Below are 18,218 nucleotides of genomic sequence, written 5' to 3' on the forward strand. Positions count from 1 at the left end.
ATGACTTTTCTGTGTGGATGTATGGGCTGTGAAGGCCAGAAAGTAGTTTTTGCCACTCAGTAGGCGTTCCTACATAACTTCCTGGTTTGATGATGATGTCACGCGCATACCCTCTATATCAGTGTTGTCCCTCGGCCAATCAGGGACCACCGTTCTTACCCCAACATGCATGCATACAGACAGACAGACGATTACAGTAACTATCACTATCAGCTATCAGCTGTGAGAAGTAGCATTCAAGAACTACCACTGGCACTGATACTTTCACTTTTATCCTCATTGTGTAGAAAATGGCGTCAGCCAGCAGTCTCCTGTCTGAAGAGCAGTTCCTGTGTTCTATCTGTCTGGATGTGTTCACTGATCCGGTCAGCACTCCATGTGGACACAACTACTGCAAAGCCTGTATCACACAACACTGGGACACTAATGATGTGTGCAAGTGTCCACTATGTCGAGAAACCTTCAATAACAGACCAAAACTATCTGTCAATACTTTCATTTCTGAGATGGCCGATCAGTTCAGGAACTACTTGTTGAGAGAAGAATATGAAGAAAAGACCGTGGATGAAGTTCAGCAGATGATCCAGGAGAGACAAGAAGATTCAGGAGGTCAAACGCTCAGTAGAGCACAGCAGGAAAGATGCAGATACAGTCATAGCCGTCAGTGTGCAGGTATTCACTGCTCTGATCAGCTGTATTCAGAGAAGCCAGGCTAAGCTCGTTGATTTGATTGAAGAGAAGCAGAGAACAGAGAAACAGGCTGAAGGCTTCATTGAAGATCTGCAACAGGAAGTCACTCAGTTGGAGAAGAGAATATCTGAGCTGAAACAGTTCTCACACAATGTCACTGAAAACCGCCCCCACCTCTTCCGGAACTTCATATCCATCAACACAGGGTGGAGACCCACCAAGGACTGGACAAAGGTCAATGTCCATCAGTCTTCACTTGTGGGGACAGTGAGCACAGCTGTGTCTCAGCTGGAGAAGACACTCAGTCAAGAGATGAAGAAGAAGCTGAGTGATGTTGAGCTGAGGAGGATCCAGCAATATGAGGTGGATGTAACTCTGGACCCTGATACAGCACATCCCTGCCTCATCCTGTCTGAGGATGGAAAACAAGTGAGTTGTGGAGACGTAAGGAACAATCTCCCTGACAACACAGAGAGATTCTCTAAATGTGCTGGTGTCTTAGGAAAACAAAGCTTCTCCTCAGGAAGGTTTTACTATGAGGTTCAGGTTACAGGGAAGACAGAGTGGTTACTAGGAGTGGCCAGAGAGTCCATCGACAGGAAGGGATACGTTGTGTATCCCAACAATGGTTACTGGACTCTAGTGTTGATGAATGGAAATGAGTACAAGGCTCGTACTGACCCTGCTGTCTTCCTCCCTGTAAGAGAGAAGGTCCAGAAAGTGGGAGTGTTTGTGGATCATGAGGAGGGTCTGGTCTCCTTTTAAGATGTGGAGACCAGAGTTCATCTCTACTCTTTCACTGGCTGCACCTTCACTGGGAACCTCTGCCCATTTTTCGGTCCATTTGTTAGTAATGATTTGGGTAGAAACTCTGTTTCTCTGATCATCTCTCCTGTCAATCACATACATTAGACTAGTGTTTCTCAGAGCATCTACACTGACTGTGTAGAGGCTCCTCAGGGGTTTAGTCTATCTGAGCTTGTAGATCGGCTATTTTCACTTCTGAAATTTTAAATCTCATGGAAATCATCATATTTCTGCTGCCAGTTTGTATAAATGTTTAAACATGTATTAATCAAATCAAATACGTATAGGCTATGTGTTTATGTACAGTATATACAAATAAACTACATAAACAATTAACACAAAGGAGATTTTCATATTGCTGTTATTGACATTGTTATCAGTTCATACAGTATTTCATTTTCCATCATGAATTTAGAACTACTGTAATGTTTATTTAGGAATAAATCAGCATTCATTCTTCCAACTCTTTTATTATGTTAACTCTGTTCAATTTATTGGTAAGAATAAATAATGTGGGGAAACTGGTGTTATTGTACATTTTATTTTAACGCTTTAATGTAATCATATAAATGTTTAATATTTGTCTCATGTCTTAACCTCAACCCACCACACACATACTGTAGGCCTACACACACGAACGCACGCACGCACACGCTCTCTCTCTCACACACACACACACACACACACACACACACACACAGTCACACACACAGACACACACACACAAACTTGTGTACGTTTTTGGAATTGTATAGCATTCCACAGATTCCACAGATACATATTGTGGAAAATATCCGATCTAGCGGTGTGAGCTTGTAGATCTTATATTTACAAAGAAATCGGCGTCTTTCTTAGATATCATATTTGACAATGTTTGATCATGTTTTTATAGTAGGCTATAGTTTGTTGGTCACTTTTGGCTTAGTAATGGTCATATTCATATTTATTTACCCTTCATTTTAGAGGTATTATTAATATTAATAGTTGGAGACCACCTGGCCCCCCATCAAGGACCACTGGTGGTCCCCGGACCACTGATTGAAAACCACTGCCCACGCGGCCATGAATGACAGAGGACTGTAATGTGTGCTAAAAATACTGGTGGCCTTTTGAGCAATGGTCGGATCTTAACTGCTTTGAATACCACGGTTTCCCACGGTACAATATAAAACGCAACACACCAAGGTACTGTGATGCGCTTGCGCACAATGCACAGGAGGTTGGGCCATTTTTTATGTTATTGTTTCAATGTAAATGTGTTTATTTTCTTCTTGCAAATGGAGAAAATAATAGAATATTTGACGGCGTGAAATTATACTGTGAGTTTTACCATACGTGACCGTGTGCAGCACCAGGGGGGCTAAAACCTTTATGAGATTTGAGTTATTGCTAGCATGCTAACAGTTTTGCTAACCTACCTACGTGGACAGTGCTGTAGAGTAAATTTGTGCAATCTGTTGAACAACTGTGCAGTTGCCACTAACTAAATGTAGCGTTTTCTAGTTGAAATAGATATATTTTAATACCGTTTCGACGTTATAACTTTAATAGCATTTCAGTCAACCTAAGCCCTGCATGCTAGTTATGTTGAGCAAAAGCCAAAGGTCTCGACCAGTGATGGAAGACATGCTCACATGTTGCTCGTGAAGTACGAGCGTCATGTGAACCATGGCTAGTTGCAATGTAGATCTTTACAGTCTATCTATGATGTAGAATTGTAGATATACAAATCCCGTATTCAAAATATACTTGAGTGAAAGTACTTCATGTAGGCTATCAACTACAGTATCAAAACAAGTAGGAGTACTAATTGTGCAGAATGTCCCATTTCACAAGTTCAAAATGTATTAAAAATAATCTTAAATAGCAGATCTACACGCTCACAATGTGTTGATCGCAAGCGTGTAGATCTGCTTTTCAAATGGTATGACTCAAAATATATCTGCGGCTGTAGCCGCAATTTGCAACACTGGATTATTTTCTGGGTTGAATCTGGAGTTGCAATACCCTCCAATTGACAGCCCATTGATGCACATAGAAATTATCTGCTTGTATTAAACAACATTAAACTCACCAACATTGCAGCTGTAGGGCAAGCATGAGTTATCCTCTTTCCATCTGCAAAGTGTTTGTTTAATACAAATCCACCGTATATCATGTTATGAGCTACCTTCTGTCAAGTATGCCTTACAGCTGCAATGTTGGTGAGTCTGATAATGTTTAATACAAGCAGATCGGAAATTAATATTTAGGTCAATGGAGGGTATTGCAACACTGCATGACTGCAACTCTAGATTCAACTCATTATAAAATCTATTGTTGCAAACTGCAGCTAATGTGGCTGAAGTGGTTAGTGTGTTTTGTCATAAACATCTAAATCTAAACATTTCGGATAATTTTAGACATTGAAAACTAAAATTACAATAATTGTACTAAGTACAGTAATTCAGTGATAGGTTTTCAATGTAATGGGTCCCGGGACCCAGTGGTGGTCTTTTAGATGGGTCCCAGGGACATTTTATGAGTCCTACTTCAACGACGTTAGACGTTAGAGTACAGTATTGCATCCCAGGACCCCCAGAGGGTGACATGATTGCGGCCTTTCTCAATTAGTGAGTCTAAGGATGCAGGCTATTTGCATCACTGGTATTTTCTCAATTAGTGAGTCTAAGGATGCAGGCTATTTGCATCACTAGTATTTTCTCAATTAGTGAGTAAGGATGCAGGCTATTTGCATAACTGGTATTTGAGTGCTTTATGTTTACACCACTGGTCTCGACTCAACTCCAGTCTCTCTTGCAGGACAAGTCGGTGAAATAATAGAGAATGGACAAAGACTTGTTAAAGCAGTGTCTGGTCTACCACGGACAAACACTGTTCAACACTCTGAAATGTGAACAGATTGAAAACCCAGACTTTCAAGCTATAGTCTCTGACCTATCCAAGACCACATATGAGAGGTAAGCCTTCATGTACTGTTCACATTAATATTATATAAACATTCTATCAGTATGGTAAATTGGTAATGTCTCCTTACTCTACGGCTCCATATAGAGAATTTGTATATTGTTGCTGTCAGGCAGAAACCTTGTATCTCCAGTCCACATTTGAACTTTTTATGAATAATTTTTTTGTGGGGGAGCGTAGGAGGTGAACTCAAAGAAAACGAGCACTCCTTTTTTTCAAATGTACTGTCTACATATCTAACATATCTACTTGTGTGTTTTCTGTTGCAGGGGGGGGGTGTGATTTAACCCGACTTGTTTTTCAAACGTACTGTCTGTAACATGTATGCTTTTGTTTTCTGTTGCAGGACGGATGTAAGGGAGGGAAGTTATCTAGTGGAGCAGTTCATTGCCAGGAAGGCTGACCTCCTGTTCTGTCCCACATGGAAAACCGCCACGCCACAAGAGGTTGAGCAGGATGAGGAGGCAGCAGGTGTGTGTGTGTGTGTGTGTGTGTGCGTGCGCGCGTGCGGCGTACTTTTATACTTTATTTGTTTATTTGGACAGGACAATGCATATTAATGGACGTAATGTGACGGATGTCACATGGACGTAAATACACCGGATATAGCACAGTTGCTCATTTTCATCCGCAGTCCTCACAAGAAACACAAAACGGAAAACAGACAGGCAAACAGTGGAATACATTTACATAACATTACATAGGGAACACAGCATAAAAAAGAAATGCACCTAAAATAATCATGAATGGTTTGGTTTGGTTTTCAAGCAACCATTTTTTCAGATTACATTTAAAAGATGGAAATGTAGCACAATCCCTTATACGCAGAGGGATTCCATGCTACACAACCCTGTACTGAGAGGACATTTTGGGCGAATGTTGTTTGCCGGTGCGGCAGTTCGCAGTCTCCTCGAGTGGTTGCTCTGGTACTGATTCCCCTATCAGGCTTCCGTGCGGGCACAGACCATGTAGGGTCTTGTATATGACCCCAACCTGTTTGAAAATTTGAAAAAAGTTATCAAAGCTAAAAGAATTGAGCCTCCGGAGGATGTTACAATGATGATATGAGTGGGGCTTCCTGTCAAACACTTTGAGCGCACACTTGTAGAGCTGTTCTATGGGTTTGAGAGTAGTCACACCTGTGCAAGACCACTTTCTTCACATGTTTTTTAAAGGTTAGGGTTGAGTCCAATATGACTCCTAGGTACTTGAACTCTGGGACAAGGTCAAGTTCCTCTCCACCCAGAAACACAGTTGAGGACTCCAACACAACTGGTCTTTTGGAGAAGGCCATGCAGACTGTCTTTTTGGCATTCAAGAGCAGACATGAATCTATAAGCCAATCTTGAATGCTTGTCTTGAATGCTTGTCAGGGCGTGACTGACTTCATGCATAAGCGTGGTGGACCTGGTATGTGTCTTTGCTCTAGTCACGGTGGACAACTATGAATATGTTTAGAGTAAACTAAACTATGTACATGTTTTGCCCTCCTAGAGCCCTATGCCAGTATGCCTCCATTGGAGCTGTTCATGGAGGTGTCTTTTGATGAGAGGAGAGCCATGCTGTACCGGGACCTGGATAGAGGTGATGCTATAGTGGGCAGAATCAACAACGTCAGAGAATATGGCTTCTTTCTCACACTGCTATGCTGTGCTGGAGGACTGGAGAGAGACATAGAAGACCTGGAGGTGTCGGTGGGTGAATCAACTTAATTCACTGATTTTCACTGATTTATGTACTATTAAAAACGTCTTCATCTTCATGGATAAATTAATGAATTGATTTTGAGACGGAGCTGTTCATATTTTCTCGTCCTCTCTTCTCTCTCCTTCCCTCCAGGCGCTGTGTCATATCAGTGAGGTTCCGTCGACGGGAAGCCATGACGACCCTCTGTCCTATTACCAGATAGGAGACCTCATCAGAGGTTAGTTTATTTTGTAGGCTATGCCCAAAGTAACCAGCTATCTGAAGTGTACAGGCGTTAGAAGGTGCCACATTTAAATAATATCCTAATATAAATGCACCACGTCTCTGTTTGTATGTACGTTTTGTACGTACGTCTGTAATCCACATAACCCGAGAACCGTTTACCCCACGACTTCAAATTTGACGCACGTTCCACACCACCACACTACACCTCTCTACTGGCAGTTTGGCCCAGTCTTCTTTTGCAAACTGCTCCAGAGTCCAGTTGACCCAGATTAGAAGGGTGCCTTCTTCCAACTGCCATTTTCAGATCCCTCCACAGGTGTTCAATGGGATTGAGATCTGGACTCATTGCTGGCCACTTAAGAACAGTCCAGCGCTTTCTGTTGAACCATTCCTGGGTGCTTCTTGATGTGTGTTTTGGGTTGTTGTCCTGCTGGAAGACCCACGACGTTCGACGTGTTGAGTCTTATGAAAAAAATGCAAGGGTGCCAATACTTTTGTCCACCACCGTAGCCGAAAGGAACTTGGAGCCAGGCTAGCCTTATTTAAGTTGCAATATCCTCCATTGACAGCCCCATTCACGAATCATGAAACGGTAATGTCCTGAATCGGATGATATTAAACAATGAAACTCGCCCAATTTTGCACCTGTACAGGCAGGTTGGATTATCCTCTGTCTCTGTCAAGTCTTGGTTTTGTAATATAATAATTTTGTGGCAATGATAGTGAAGTGTTTCAGTTGGGGAGCGCTCTTTTGAAATGACTCAACATCCTGCAGGCAGTTTTGGACCTTGAGTGATTTTGGTGTGGAGAGGGAAAAATATAGGTGGCCTAATATAGGCCCTGTGGAATTCCGGTCAATATAGGTCCATATACTGTAGGGTTTAAACACGGGAAGAAAATCATTTTTAACCATCTACACATTCGAAAAATAGACCGATGAGTGCAAATAATCAGGAGACTTTTAATTTATGTGTATATGCCCACATTTGAAAGAAAGATTCTACAAAGGTAAATTGATGAATGTGTTCTATGCTCTTGTGTTAGCTGGAGTGAAGGACATCGACCGCTACCAGGAGAAGATCACCGTGTCCCTCCTCACATCCTCTCTCTCCCCCGGCCTGGCGTACATCAAACTGGGAGTCATTTCCAAAGAGGAACTGCCTGTTCACTACAGGTAACACACATACACACACTGTTCATGTGCTACATGCATCTACCCTTTACAAAGATGTAGGCTCAAGGCTGCCTTTGTCTTTACAGTCCAACATAATATCTCTCCTAAATAAAGGCTTGTAAAGAAATTGTACGATACGATATAAAGTTGCTTTCACAAGGAATACTGAGTCTAGTCTACAGAGTTGCAAAAAACACTGTGCAACCAAAAACACTGTGCAACCATAATGTTTAGAAGACCAACAAAATCACTGTACAGTACAGTACAGTAAATGTAATGCAGTGTGAGTAACCATTGTACCCTCTGACAGGGTAGGTTGGTCCTCCCTCTCTGAGAGGAGATCTTGGCACTGGCACCAGTTTATTTTTTAAAGCTATTGATGGGAAGTTACCACCCTACATTACGTTGCTGCTAAACTGGAAAAGAAATACTCGTCAGACCTGTTCAAGTGAATGGCTTGCACTAGAGGTCCCATCTGTGCAGTCTGAACTGGGAAAATCTGCTTTCTGCTTCCATGCCCCTACTTCATGGAACACTCTACAACAAACACTAAAAATTAATACCCCAATATCCTATGGAAAATGTAATAACCTGCTTTTAAATCTCCCTACCTCAATATGTGATTGTTGTCTCCACCAGGCCGAAGGCATGGGGAGAGAGTATGTTTTGCACTCCGTCCGTGTGTGTGTGTGTGTGTGTGTGTGTGTGTGTGTGTGTGTGTGTGTGTGTGCGTCCGTCCGTCCGTCCGTCCTTCCTTCCTTCCGTCCGTCTGTTACCAGCTAATCTCCGGCACCGTTGGCCCGATCCATGCCAAACTTTGCACACACACTCCCTGGATGCCAACGACGAACCTCTGCCCCAAATATTCCTCAACGGCCTGTTATAGCGCCACCATGAGGCCGATTTAGGCAAAACACATTTCTGTAGATTACTCGTACACATTTTATCCATACATCACACAATTCGGTATACACTATCTCCATAGTCATGTGATCAACACGGATCTGCACCATTTCCAATCTTCCTTCCTAATCCTGATTGGCTAAGATTCGCTTCCAAAGCTCACATGATTGGTCCGTTTCAAACAAAATGCCACAAATCACAAACACAGTGTGCAATTTCCGTGAAATTATACACGCACATTTCCACTAGGCTGAGGACAACATGACACAATTTATTTTCCAAACCAGCCTCATGGTGGCGCTATAACAGGGCAATTCCTGTTTTTACCTATAACTGCATCGTTCTGTGTACAACTTTGTATGCGCACTCCCTAGAGGCATGGAAAAACATTTTCCCTGCATCCCTCCACATCTGCCGGTTATAGCGCCACCATGAGGCCGATTTCTGCAAAACACATTGTTTATATTAGTCGCACAGATTTCATCCAAATCTCATGCAAATCGGTATACATGATCTCTGTAGTCATGTGATCAAGACGAGTCTGTTGGATTTCTCAGATTCTACACTGATTGGCTAAGATCGCCTTCCAAAGTCGTCAGGAGTGGCCCGTTTTGTACAAAATGCTGCACATGTCCTGCTCATCCAGAATTCTATCCTCAGAGATGCTATGAGTGATCTGACTCTGCATTTCCTCAACACAATGAAGAAAATTGTTGCAAAAAACAAACAAACATGTTTATATCACTCCTAAACATTTTGCCAAACATCACACACACTCCTATCCTCCTGGTGGAGACCTGTGCCCAGAAGGGCACTTTTTCTAGTTTTAACTTAATTTCACTGCTTGTGTTGTGTGTTATATTTGTATGCCTTACGGCCGGGCTACACCGGGCGATTTTGGCGCGCAGTGCGTATGCGTTTACTGCGTGCATACAGTGCGTTTGGATAGGACCGATATATGTCAATGATACCAGCTACACCAGACGGATAGGACCGATATATGTCAATGATACCAGCTACACCAGACGGATAGGACCAATATATGTCAATGATACCAGCTACACCAGACGGATAGGACCAATATATGTCAATGATACCAGCTACACCAGACGGATAGGACCAATATATGTCAATGATACCAGCCACACCAGACGGATAGGACCAATATATGTCAATGATACCAGCTACACCAGACGGATAGGACCAATATATGTCAATGATACCAGCTACACCAGACGCACGGATACCGCGGACCACGGATACGCGTGCTCTAAAAATAGGATTGGTTCTACTTTCTTTTACGTGCGTATACCCCCATCTATATATCTTCTTTTACGTGCGTATACCCCCATCTATATATCTTCTTTTACGTGCGTATACCCCCATCTATATATCTTCTTTTACGTGCGTATACCCCCATCTATATATCTTCTTTTACGTGCGTATACCCCCATCTATATATCTTCTTTTACGTGCGTATACCCCCATCTATATATCTTTCTTTTACGTGCGTATACCCCCATCTATATATCTTCTTTTACGTGCGTATACCCCCATCTATATATCTTCTTTTACGTGCGTATACCCCCATCTATATATCTTTCTTTTACGTGCGTATACCCCCATCTATATATCTTCTTTTACGTGCGTATACCCCATCTATATATCTTTTACGTGCGTATGCCCCCCATCTATATATCTTCTTTTACGTGCGTATGCCCCCCATCTATATATCTTCTTTTACGTGCGTATGCCCCCCATCTATATATCTTCTTTTACGTGCGTATGCCCCCCATCTATATATCTTCTTTTACGTGCGTATGCCCCCCATCTATATATCTTCTTTTACGTGCGTATGCCCCCCATCTATATATCTTCTTTTACGTGCGTATACCCCCATCTATATATCTTTTACGTGCGTATACCCCCATCTATATATCTTCTTTTACGTGCGTATACCCCCATCTATACATCTTCTTTTACGTGCGTATACCCCCATCTATACATCTTCTTTTACGTGCGTATACCCCCATCTATACATCTTCTTTTACGTGCGTATACCCCCATCTATACATCTTCTTTTACGTGCGTATACCCCCATCTATATATCTTCTTTTACGTGCGTATACCCCCATCTATATATCTTCTTTTACGTGCGTATACCCCCATCTATATATCTTCTTTTACGTGCGTATACCCCCATCTATACATCTTCTTTTACGTGCGTATACCCCCATCTATACATCTTCTTTTACGTGCGTATACCCCCATCTATACATCTTCTTTTACGTGCGTATACCCCCATCTATATATTTTCTTTTACGTGCGTATACCCCCATCTATATATCTTCTTTTACGTGCGTATACCCCCATCTATATATCTTTACGTGCGTATGCCCCCATCTATATATCTTCCCGGAAGGTCCCGCACAAATCTGCCGCGCACCACAGATCTGGTGTAGCCGGGGCATTTCGCACACGTACTTTGTGCGTGCAGTGTGCTTACGTCAAACGCACACATGCCTGGTGTAGCTTGGCCGTTACTTGTAGATTTGTTTTTATGTTTTATATCGGTCTGAATTTTTTATTTTGTGTGTGATCTCGGCAGCGCTGCAAATGAGGGTGAACCTCAATGCTTTTTTTCGAGAATAAATAAAGGTTTCAATCAATTCTTAATCGACCGCCTGGTCACCATGTGTAAGATGCTGTCAGAAAGCTCAGCAACCATAAGGTGTGTGTTTGCATGCTGTGAAACGTAGGTCTTTTCTCTCCTCAACTTTCCTCCTCTCCTCGTCAGTCGTAGCGTGCGCGTGGCTAACGACACCAGTGAGACATACGAGCGTGTCCTGACGAGTTGCCATGGCTACTACAACCCCTCTGTGGTCCAGTACCTGCTGAGGAAGGTGGGCATCAGCCACACCCAACCGCCGTCGCTAATGAGAGGCCTGCAGAGGTACACATGCTTCTGGACTGTTTCTGTTGAATGGCTGGGAATTCATGACATAACCCATGTGTCCTTTTTCTGAGCATGTCGTAATAGGCAGATATAGATCTGCTATTTCAACCTTTGTAGAATCGACCCGAGGACGATTATACAAATGCCTTCTAAATCAGTAGTTCTCACACTTTCAAGATTTTTCATAAATGTCCAAAAATAGCAGATGCGTGCGTGTGTGCGCGTGCGCGTCAATAGAACAGCATATGATAGTTCAAGTTTTGTCAAGTCACCAGAGAGTGTTTGTTGGTAAATGCATGTGCAAATATTTGTTTTATACTTAAAACACCATTATGATCTCTCACACACAGCAAACATTTCCGGGAGCAGGACTTTGCATCGGTGATCAGGAAGAAACAGTCTGCATCCTGGGCTCTGAAGTGGTAATTCTTATTTCTTACCTTTTACAACTTTGACAGTGTAAAGAGTATTACAATATGTTACTCAAGTATTAGTACTGTTACTTGGGGTGGACCACTTTAAACAACTTTAGTTTTTTTTCAACCAAGGTTCATGTTTTTAGTTATTAGACAAAGTAAAAGCTGCTTTCTTTCGTTTTAGGGATTTTAGCTGTTTTTGACAGGGGGCGGGGGCATTCGAGCATGGGGCTAAATATGTATTTTTTTACAAAATATTATGGCGATTTTTTGTTTTTATTATTATTAGAGATCTCGTGATCTTTTGTGGCCAGATGTAATTTATTGGGGTCTAGTAGGACTATAGTAAAAAAAAAAAGAGTCGCTATAATATTTTGTAAAAAAAAAAATACATATTTAGCCCCATTCTCGAATGCCCCCACCCCCCTGTCAAAAACAGCTAAAATCCCTAAAACGAAAGAAAGCAGCAAATTAAGAAAAATGTACACTCATCTTTTACTTTCTCTAATTACAACCTAAAATATGAACCTTGGTTGAAAAAAGCTAAAGTTGTCCTTTAAGCATGGCCGTCACTAACCCTTTATCTACCTCCTCCTCCCTCTCTGTGTTAGTGTACGTGCTGGGGTGGACCAATTTAAGCATGGCCGTCATGTGGAGGCCATGAACGAGTACAACAAAGCCCTGGAGATCGACACTAATAATGTCGAGGCTTTGGTCGCGCGTGGAGCACTGTGAGTCTGTTTCTGCTCTCATTGGCCTCTTGACATTTTTGCAGCGTGGCTCTGTAGGAGATGAGCCATCTAGAAGTGTGTGTCTGTCTGTCCCTGGCTAATCTTGCAAACTACTGGACCAATCGGCAGTATATTTATTGTGCTCACTGCCACAGACTGCGCTAAGAACTCTTGACAATGGGTGCAACATGTATACCGTATTACATAACCAAAGGGGAATCGCGCTGTCATGTACAGTAAGTGATGGTCGAATTCAGCTGCAACCATGGCCAAATATCGACACTACTTATGTCATGTCTGTGGACCTCAACCTGTGGGTCGGGACCCAAACTACTATAACACTGGTCAAACATTGGCCAAATTGTCAAATGATATAAGAAAGAGGCAACATTTGTGAAATCTGTGTAACAGAGTCAAACACACTGTAATCCCTGCTATCTGAGGCACACAACAGGCAGCAGTGGCCCAAAGGTTTGAGACCAGTCCTCTAAGAATACCAGGAATAATCTGTGTGGGAAAATGAATAATATTCATTCTCGCTCATTACCCACCGTTGAATTGCACTTGTGAAGCACCTTTACACTCCCCTTCTATGTTTTTATTTATTTTGCTATGCTATATTTCCCTCTGTTCATTCCAAGGTACGCCAATAAAGGCAGCATAATGAAGGCTGTATCAGACTTTGAGCTGGGCCTGAAGACTTGTCCTGATCACCGCAATGCCAAGAAGTACCTCTGTCAGACGCTGGTAGAGAGGGGGAGACAGTGAGTCATAATCCACCTGTGTGCACAAGTGTGTGTGTTCTGCCGAAATTACAGTATCTTTCTTGATTCTTGCTCATGGAGGGTTAATTTAATCTTGCCAGGTGACAAACATTCCCTGCCAAATTGACAAATACCGGTACGTTGGGTTATTGCCAGGGAATGTAAATAAATCTAGTTTGAAGCTCTCAAACCACAGCTGCTGGTTCACAACATTTTGGGGCGTTGGTTGTAGACAAACCGGCACCTATAACATATTCCACCTGGGGTTATATTCCCAGCATGATGAAATCTGGCTTCCCAGGCCCGGCTCTCATAGAGCTATAACCCTAGTACGCCAGATTGAACATGTGGCCAAGTGGTTGCAGCCAGAGCTCCATAATGAAAATAGCCACTGCGGCCCTCAGACATTACTCATTGTAAGTCTCTTTGGATAAGAGCTGCATAAGCCCTTAAATGCTAACACTAACACAACATTACAATTAATTTAAAACCGTCAACCAACTTCAAACAGTGGGTTACGGAGTGAGGCCTGGTTAAACTGGTTTACATCTCTGGCCAGAAGGATGTGTGACAGCAGCCATGGAGAAGACAAAATAAGCTGAAATGAGCATAAACACTCTGGAAACTCACTAAAACAACACATAATTGAACACAAATGACAAACCAATGATGAACTAACTCTGGGTCTTGTGTGCTCTAGGCTTGAGGAGAAGGAGAAGCTTGTGACGGCAGAGGGGCTGTACAGGAGAGCTCTGTCTCTAGATGACTCCAACCTAGAAGCACAGGAGGCTGTGCGCAAGATCACAGACACCATACAGGTGAGCTGCCTGTGGCACACAGACACACAACACTGTGTTGATGGACATGTAGTCACAGAGCTTGAAACACTCATGTGACATGCACACACACACACACACACACACAACACCCATATCTTCTGGTTTGTAATACTGATGAAGTGTTTTGGTGTATGTGTGCGTCTCCGTGTGTGACTCCGGGACTCTGCCCTTTGACCCTCCAACTGCCACGACCTCGTCCCTTGACAAACAAATCAATCCATGATGACGACGACAACCATCACTCTCCTGCCGGACCCTGGTTTGTACCACCGTGTCCCCCCTGCTCCAAACATGGTAACTGTGAAACCCATCTGGGAAATGTTTCTGCTTCTCTGCTGTTCTCTCCACCCATCCTCTTATCTGTCTCTTTGCCAACCACTTTGCTCTCTGGCTCATGCCACCTTTTCTACATGATAAACCCTCTCTCTTTCTCTCCTTTCAATCTTACCTTTCAACTGCTTTGTTACTTTCCCACCGTGCTGTGCTCTTTGTCATTAAATTAATGAATGCATGCCATTTCGGGGTCACTTGTGCATGTCTGACATCCCGATGTGTTTGTATTATATATATATATTTGTGTGTGAATACATTGCGATGTGGGCATCGGGCTGCTTTTGTCCCACCTTGCCTCGCCTTGCCTTCGGTGCCGTAAAGAACTCCATCCGGCTGCGAGAAGAGGCAGTGGCTAAGGAGCAGGCGAAAACTAAGAGCAACACCAGTGCTGAGAAATTGCGTAAGATCTTAAAAGAAGACAAAAGGTGAGTTGGCAATGGAGCATTTATCAGGTATGGAAGGTAACTGCACCAACTGTTAGACACCCAGGAACGTGACTCTGCTGCCCACATGCAATTTGGCTTTATACTGTACAATAGACTGTATGGGTGCTGCATTTGCTATATTATGTACATAATACATAGATTTGAGTGTCAAGATTTATACTCATACAGTACATGCATGCAACAGCTGCTTCTGTATATGTAACTATTACTTTATAAACCAGTTTAACTAGTATATGTATATATATAGTGTATGATCATCTGTGATAAGGATCAGAAAGACAACCTGTCCTCTCTCTCTTCAGGATGAAACGAAAACGGAAAAGATCAAGCTCTTCCTCCTCATCTTCCTCTTCAAGCCACTCCTCTTCTTCCTCCTCCAACTCTTCCTCCTCCCTCAGGAGGAAGAAAAAGAGGAAAAAGAAGAGGAGGGAGAGCAGACAGCACCGCAGGCTCTCCTCCAAGGACGACAGGCGCAGCGCCAACGGGGAGAAGCAAGGGAGACAAGAGGAGGAGGAGGAGTACCCTGCACCTCCCAACACCTCCGCCACCTTTCTCAACCAGAAGGGAGGTCCGGGGTTGGGAGATGAGGATGAAGTGGATGACAGAAGGATCAGCCAGCTGTACTCTTTGTCGGCGGCCTCGGAGGACGAAGAAGCCTCGGACGGATCCTCACGCAGGGAGGGGAGGAGGAGGAGGAAAAGGGACGACAGGGCGGCACGGAGCAGGAGGGGGAGAAGCAGCCAGAGTAGGAGCCCAGAATGCCAGGTGAGGAGCGGGGAGGGGAACAGGAGGAAGAGTGGAGACGGGGGGGAGACGAGCAAGGAGAGGGGGAAGGAGGCGAACGGTGGGGAGAGGAGAGACAGCGGCGGGGGCACCCGGAGGAGCAGCCTGGATGAGAAGAGGAAAAGGAAGTATTCCTCCTCGTCGGCTGGGTCGGAGTTCTCTCGCAAGTCTCACAGTAAGCCCTCAGCCTCCCAGAGCGCAGACGTCGACAGGAGCTCCAGCTCGGCTGACAAACGCTCCGACAGCAGAGCAAGGAGCGATGGCTCCTCATCCAGGAGGATTTCCTCGGATTGCGGTAGGTATGAGAAGAACCAAGGTCAACCGGGGGAAGAGAACAGAGCTGGACGCAGGTCAGAGAGAGCGGACCCCGCCAAAGTGACCGCTGCTGGGCCCCGTAACGGACAGCAGTCCGTGGCTACGGCGCCGCCGGCGGCGGCGGGGCCCCAGAAGGACCTTCCTGCCAACTTAATGTCTATCTTGGATCAGATTGCCCAGTTTCAGAAGGAAAAAGGAGTCAGGCCAAAGAAATGATCCCAATTACTTTAATTACGCATTTGTTGGAATCTGAATAACTGTCTTATGTCAAGGTAAAGGATAAACACAGTAGAAGGGAGCTTAACGGACTTTGTCATAACTGAAATGGAAGTTGATAGAGAAACGGCAATATGGTTATCTGTCTGTTACGATCAGTGATGGACATAATCCATGAGTCATTTGATTTTACACTAAATGTCTTATTCCTCGTACTAGATTTAAGGCCTTAATGTACACACCGTTGTAGGATTCTTATAGTTCTGTCTAGAGCTGTTCCGTCTTAGAAATCAGAACATTCTGCCTTACATCTACCATGCCATGAAACACAATGTTCTTGAATCTAGTCCAATGTATTTTTCTTTGAACACCCACATTCTGGGCTGTTTTATTTTGCAGTCGTTGACATTGGATTTGTCCTACACTTCAATCCATACATCTTGTGGTATAATTTATGCCAAGGAAGCAGTAGTACAAAAGCTGTAATGTTTTATCAATATGTGCCATCATCATCATGCAATGTATCCTTGAAGATGTCACATAAGTCAATGCCCCACCTCATTGTCCGGGTCTTTATTAATTTAATAAACTTGACTTATTGAGTGCTTATCATGTCCAACTTGTTTATTATTTTTATTTTCTGTGTTTTGTTAGGTCTATAGCTCAGCTGTTCGGTCAACTTCACAACTACAAAGGTCTTAGTGGTGAATTTCACATGGTAACTTGGAGCATAACTTATCAACATCTCAATATAAATTTGTACTGAGTTTTGTTTTTGCAATCAGATATTGTGAAATCTAGTAGTTTATGAGAGCACCATGGTGTCAATGACTGTTTGCGGAGCTGGTGCCAATGTGTTATGTTGCAAAAGGCAAGTCGCCTAGGGCAGGGGTTCTCAACCCGTGGGTCGCGACCCCTCGGGGGGTCGCCAAAATATTTTAGGGGGTCCCCAAATTATTTAAAAAAATAAATAAATAAAAAATATTTTTTTTAAAATTTTATTTTCACGATTTTTTAAAAATAGCAGACCTACAAGCTCGTAGCGCGCCACTCGGTGGCGCGCTATGAGCTTGTAGATCTGCTATTTTTCAATAGCTAAATTATAACTATGCTTAAAACACCAAAAGGGGTTCCCGCCCAAAATGGCTTAAGGTTATTGTAGCAGTCAATTTATATTGGGGGTCGGGAGGGGGCGGGGCGGGGGTCCCGAGACATTGCCAAAGCATTTCCGGGGGTCCCCGGCCAAAAACGTTGAGAACCCCTGGCCTAGGGTGTATATACTGTATTGTGTATATAGCACATTGGTTCTCAAAGTGGGATCTGGGGACCCCCAGGGGTCCTCCTTAGACCAGGGGTCCCCAGCAAAAGTACATTGCACTCAGGCATTGACGACTGAACATGGAGGGATCTCTCGAGGCTGTATGGCAGGGCTATTCAACTGGCGGCCTGTGGGCCGCATGCGCCCCCTAGTGGCCCTGGAATAAAAAATAAGAAAGTTACAGGTATGTTGTGTGCGATATATAAAGTGCTATATTATCATAATGATAATCGCTGTGCGGCCCTCCACACAATCATTCTACAGTTGTGGCCCCCGACCTAATCTATAGTTGAATACCCCTGCTGTATGGTCCCCCGTTTAATTTGATGTGTCGAAGTGTCCCTGATCAAGGCAATTAAACCCTGACTACTCCCCGGGTCCAGGTGATGTATTTACTATTTATAGCACGTACTGCTCCTAATAGTTAGGATGGCATAAATCCAGAGGGCAGATACAGAATACTGCAAATGTACTGTGACAAAAATACCCCCTTTTCTCATTTCCACTCTGCTCCTTTGGGCACGTTTTCTTCAGCTTTGATAAAACCTGGTACATTTTGAGAGTGGATTTCTATTCCTAGAGTTTCGGGCCCCTATGTCAGAGTCTGTCTGAATTTACAGAGTACCCA

At 43.5% G+C, this 18,218-nt stretch overlaps 2 protein-coding genes across 4 annotated transcripts; both read left to right on the top strand.

Annotated features, from left to right (window-relative positions):
- The first annotated feature begins 283 nt into the window (after positions 1-283).
- On the top strand, positions 284-1,587 carry LOC306926112 (E3 ubiquitin-protein ligase TRIM39-like). Its single transcript, XM_079505372.1, has 2 exons — positions 284-713; positions 745-1,587. The coding sequence occupies exons 1-2, from the start codon at positions 291-293 to the stop codon at positions 1,453-1,455; spliced, it is 1,134 nt and encodes a 377-aa protein (XP_079361498.1). The 5' UTR covers positions 284-290; the 3' UTR covers positions 1,456-1,587.
- Positions 1,588-2,628: 1,041 nt separating this feature from the next.
- ttc14 (tetratricopeptide repeat domain 14) lies at positions 2,629-16,881 on the top strand. Of its 3 annotated transcripts, none has more exons than XM_079505119.1 (13): positions 2,629-2,682; positions 4,300-4,457; positions 4,811-4,935; positions 5,959-6,158; positions 6,304-6,388; positions 7,441-7,570; positions 11,271-11,426; positions 11,780-11,851; positions 12,457-12,576; positions 13,218-13,340; positions 14,041-14,158; positions 14,834-14,937; positions 15,261-16,881. In XM_079505119.1, exons 2-13 carry the CDS (start codon positions 4,324-4,326, stop codon positions 16,270-16,272), a joined length of 2,379 nt encoding a protein of 792 aa, XP_079361245.1. In that variant the 5' UTR covers positions 2,629-2,682; positions 4,300-4,323; the 3' UTR covers positions 16,273-16,881. The 3 variants fall into 3 exon arrangements, with proteins under 3 accessions (XP_079361245.1, XP_079361244.1, XP_079361243.1); XM_079505118.1 differs by lacking the exon at positions 2,629-2,682 and adding an exon at positions 2,684-2,716; XM_079505117.1 differs by lacking the exon at positions 2,629-2,682 and adding an exon at positions 2,707-2,816.
- Positions 16,882-18,218: the final 1,337 nt, after the last annotated feature.

This window comes from Electrona antarctica (assembly GCF_951216825.1).
Source record: "Electrona antarctica genome assembly, chromosome: 7".
Classification (NCBI taxonomy): domain Eukaryota; kingdom Metazoa; phylum Chordata; class Actinopteri; order Myctophiformes; family Myctophidae; genus Electrona; species Electrona antarctica.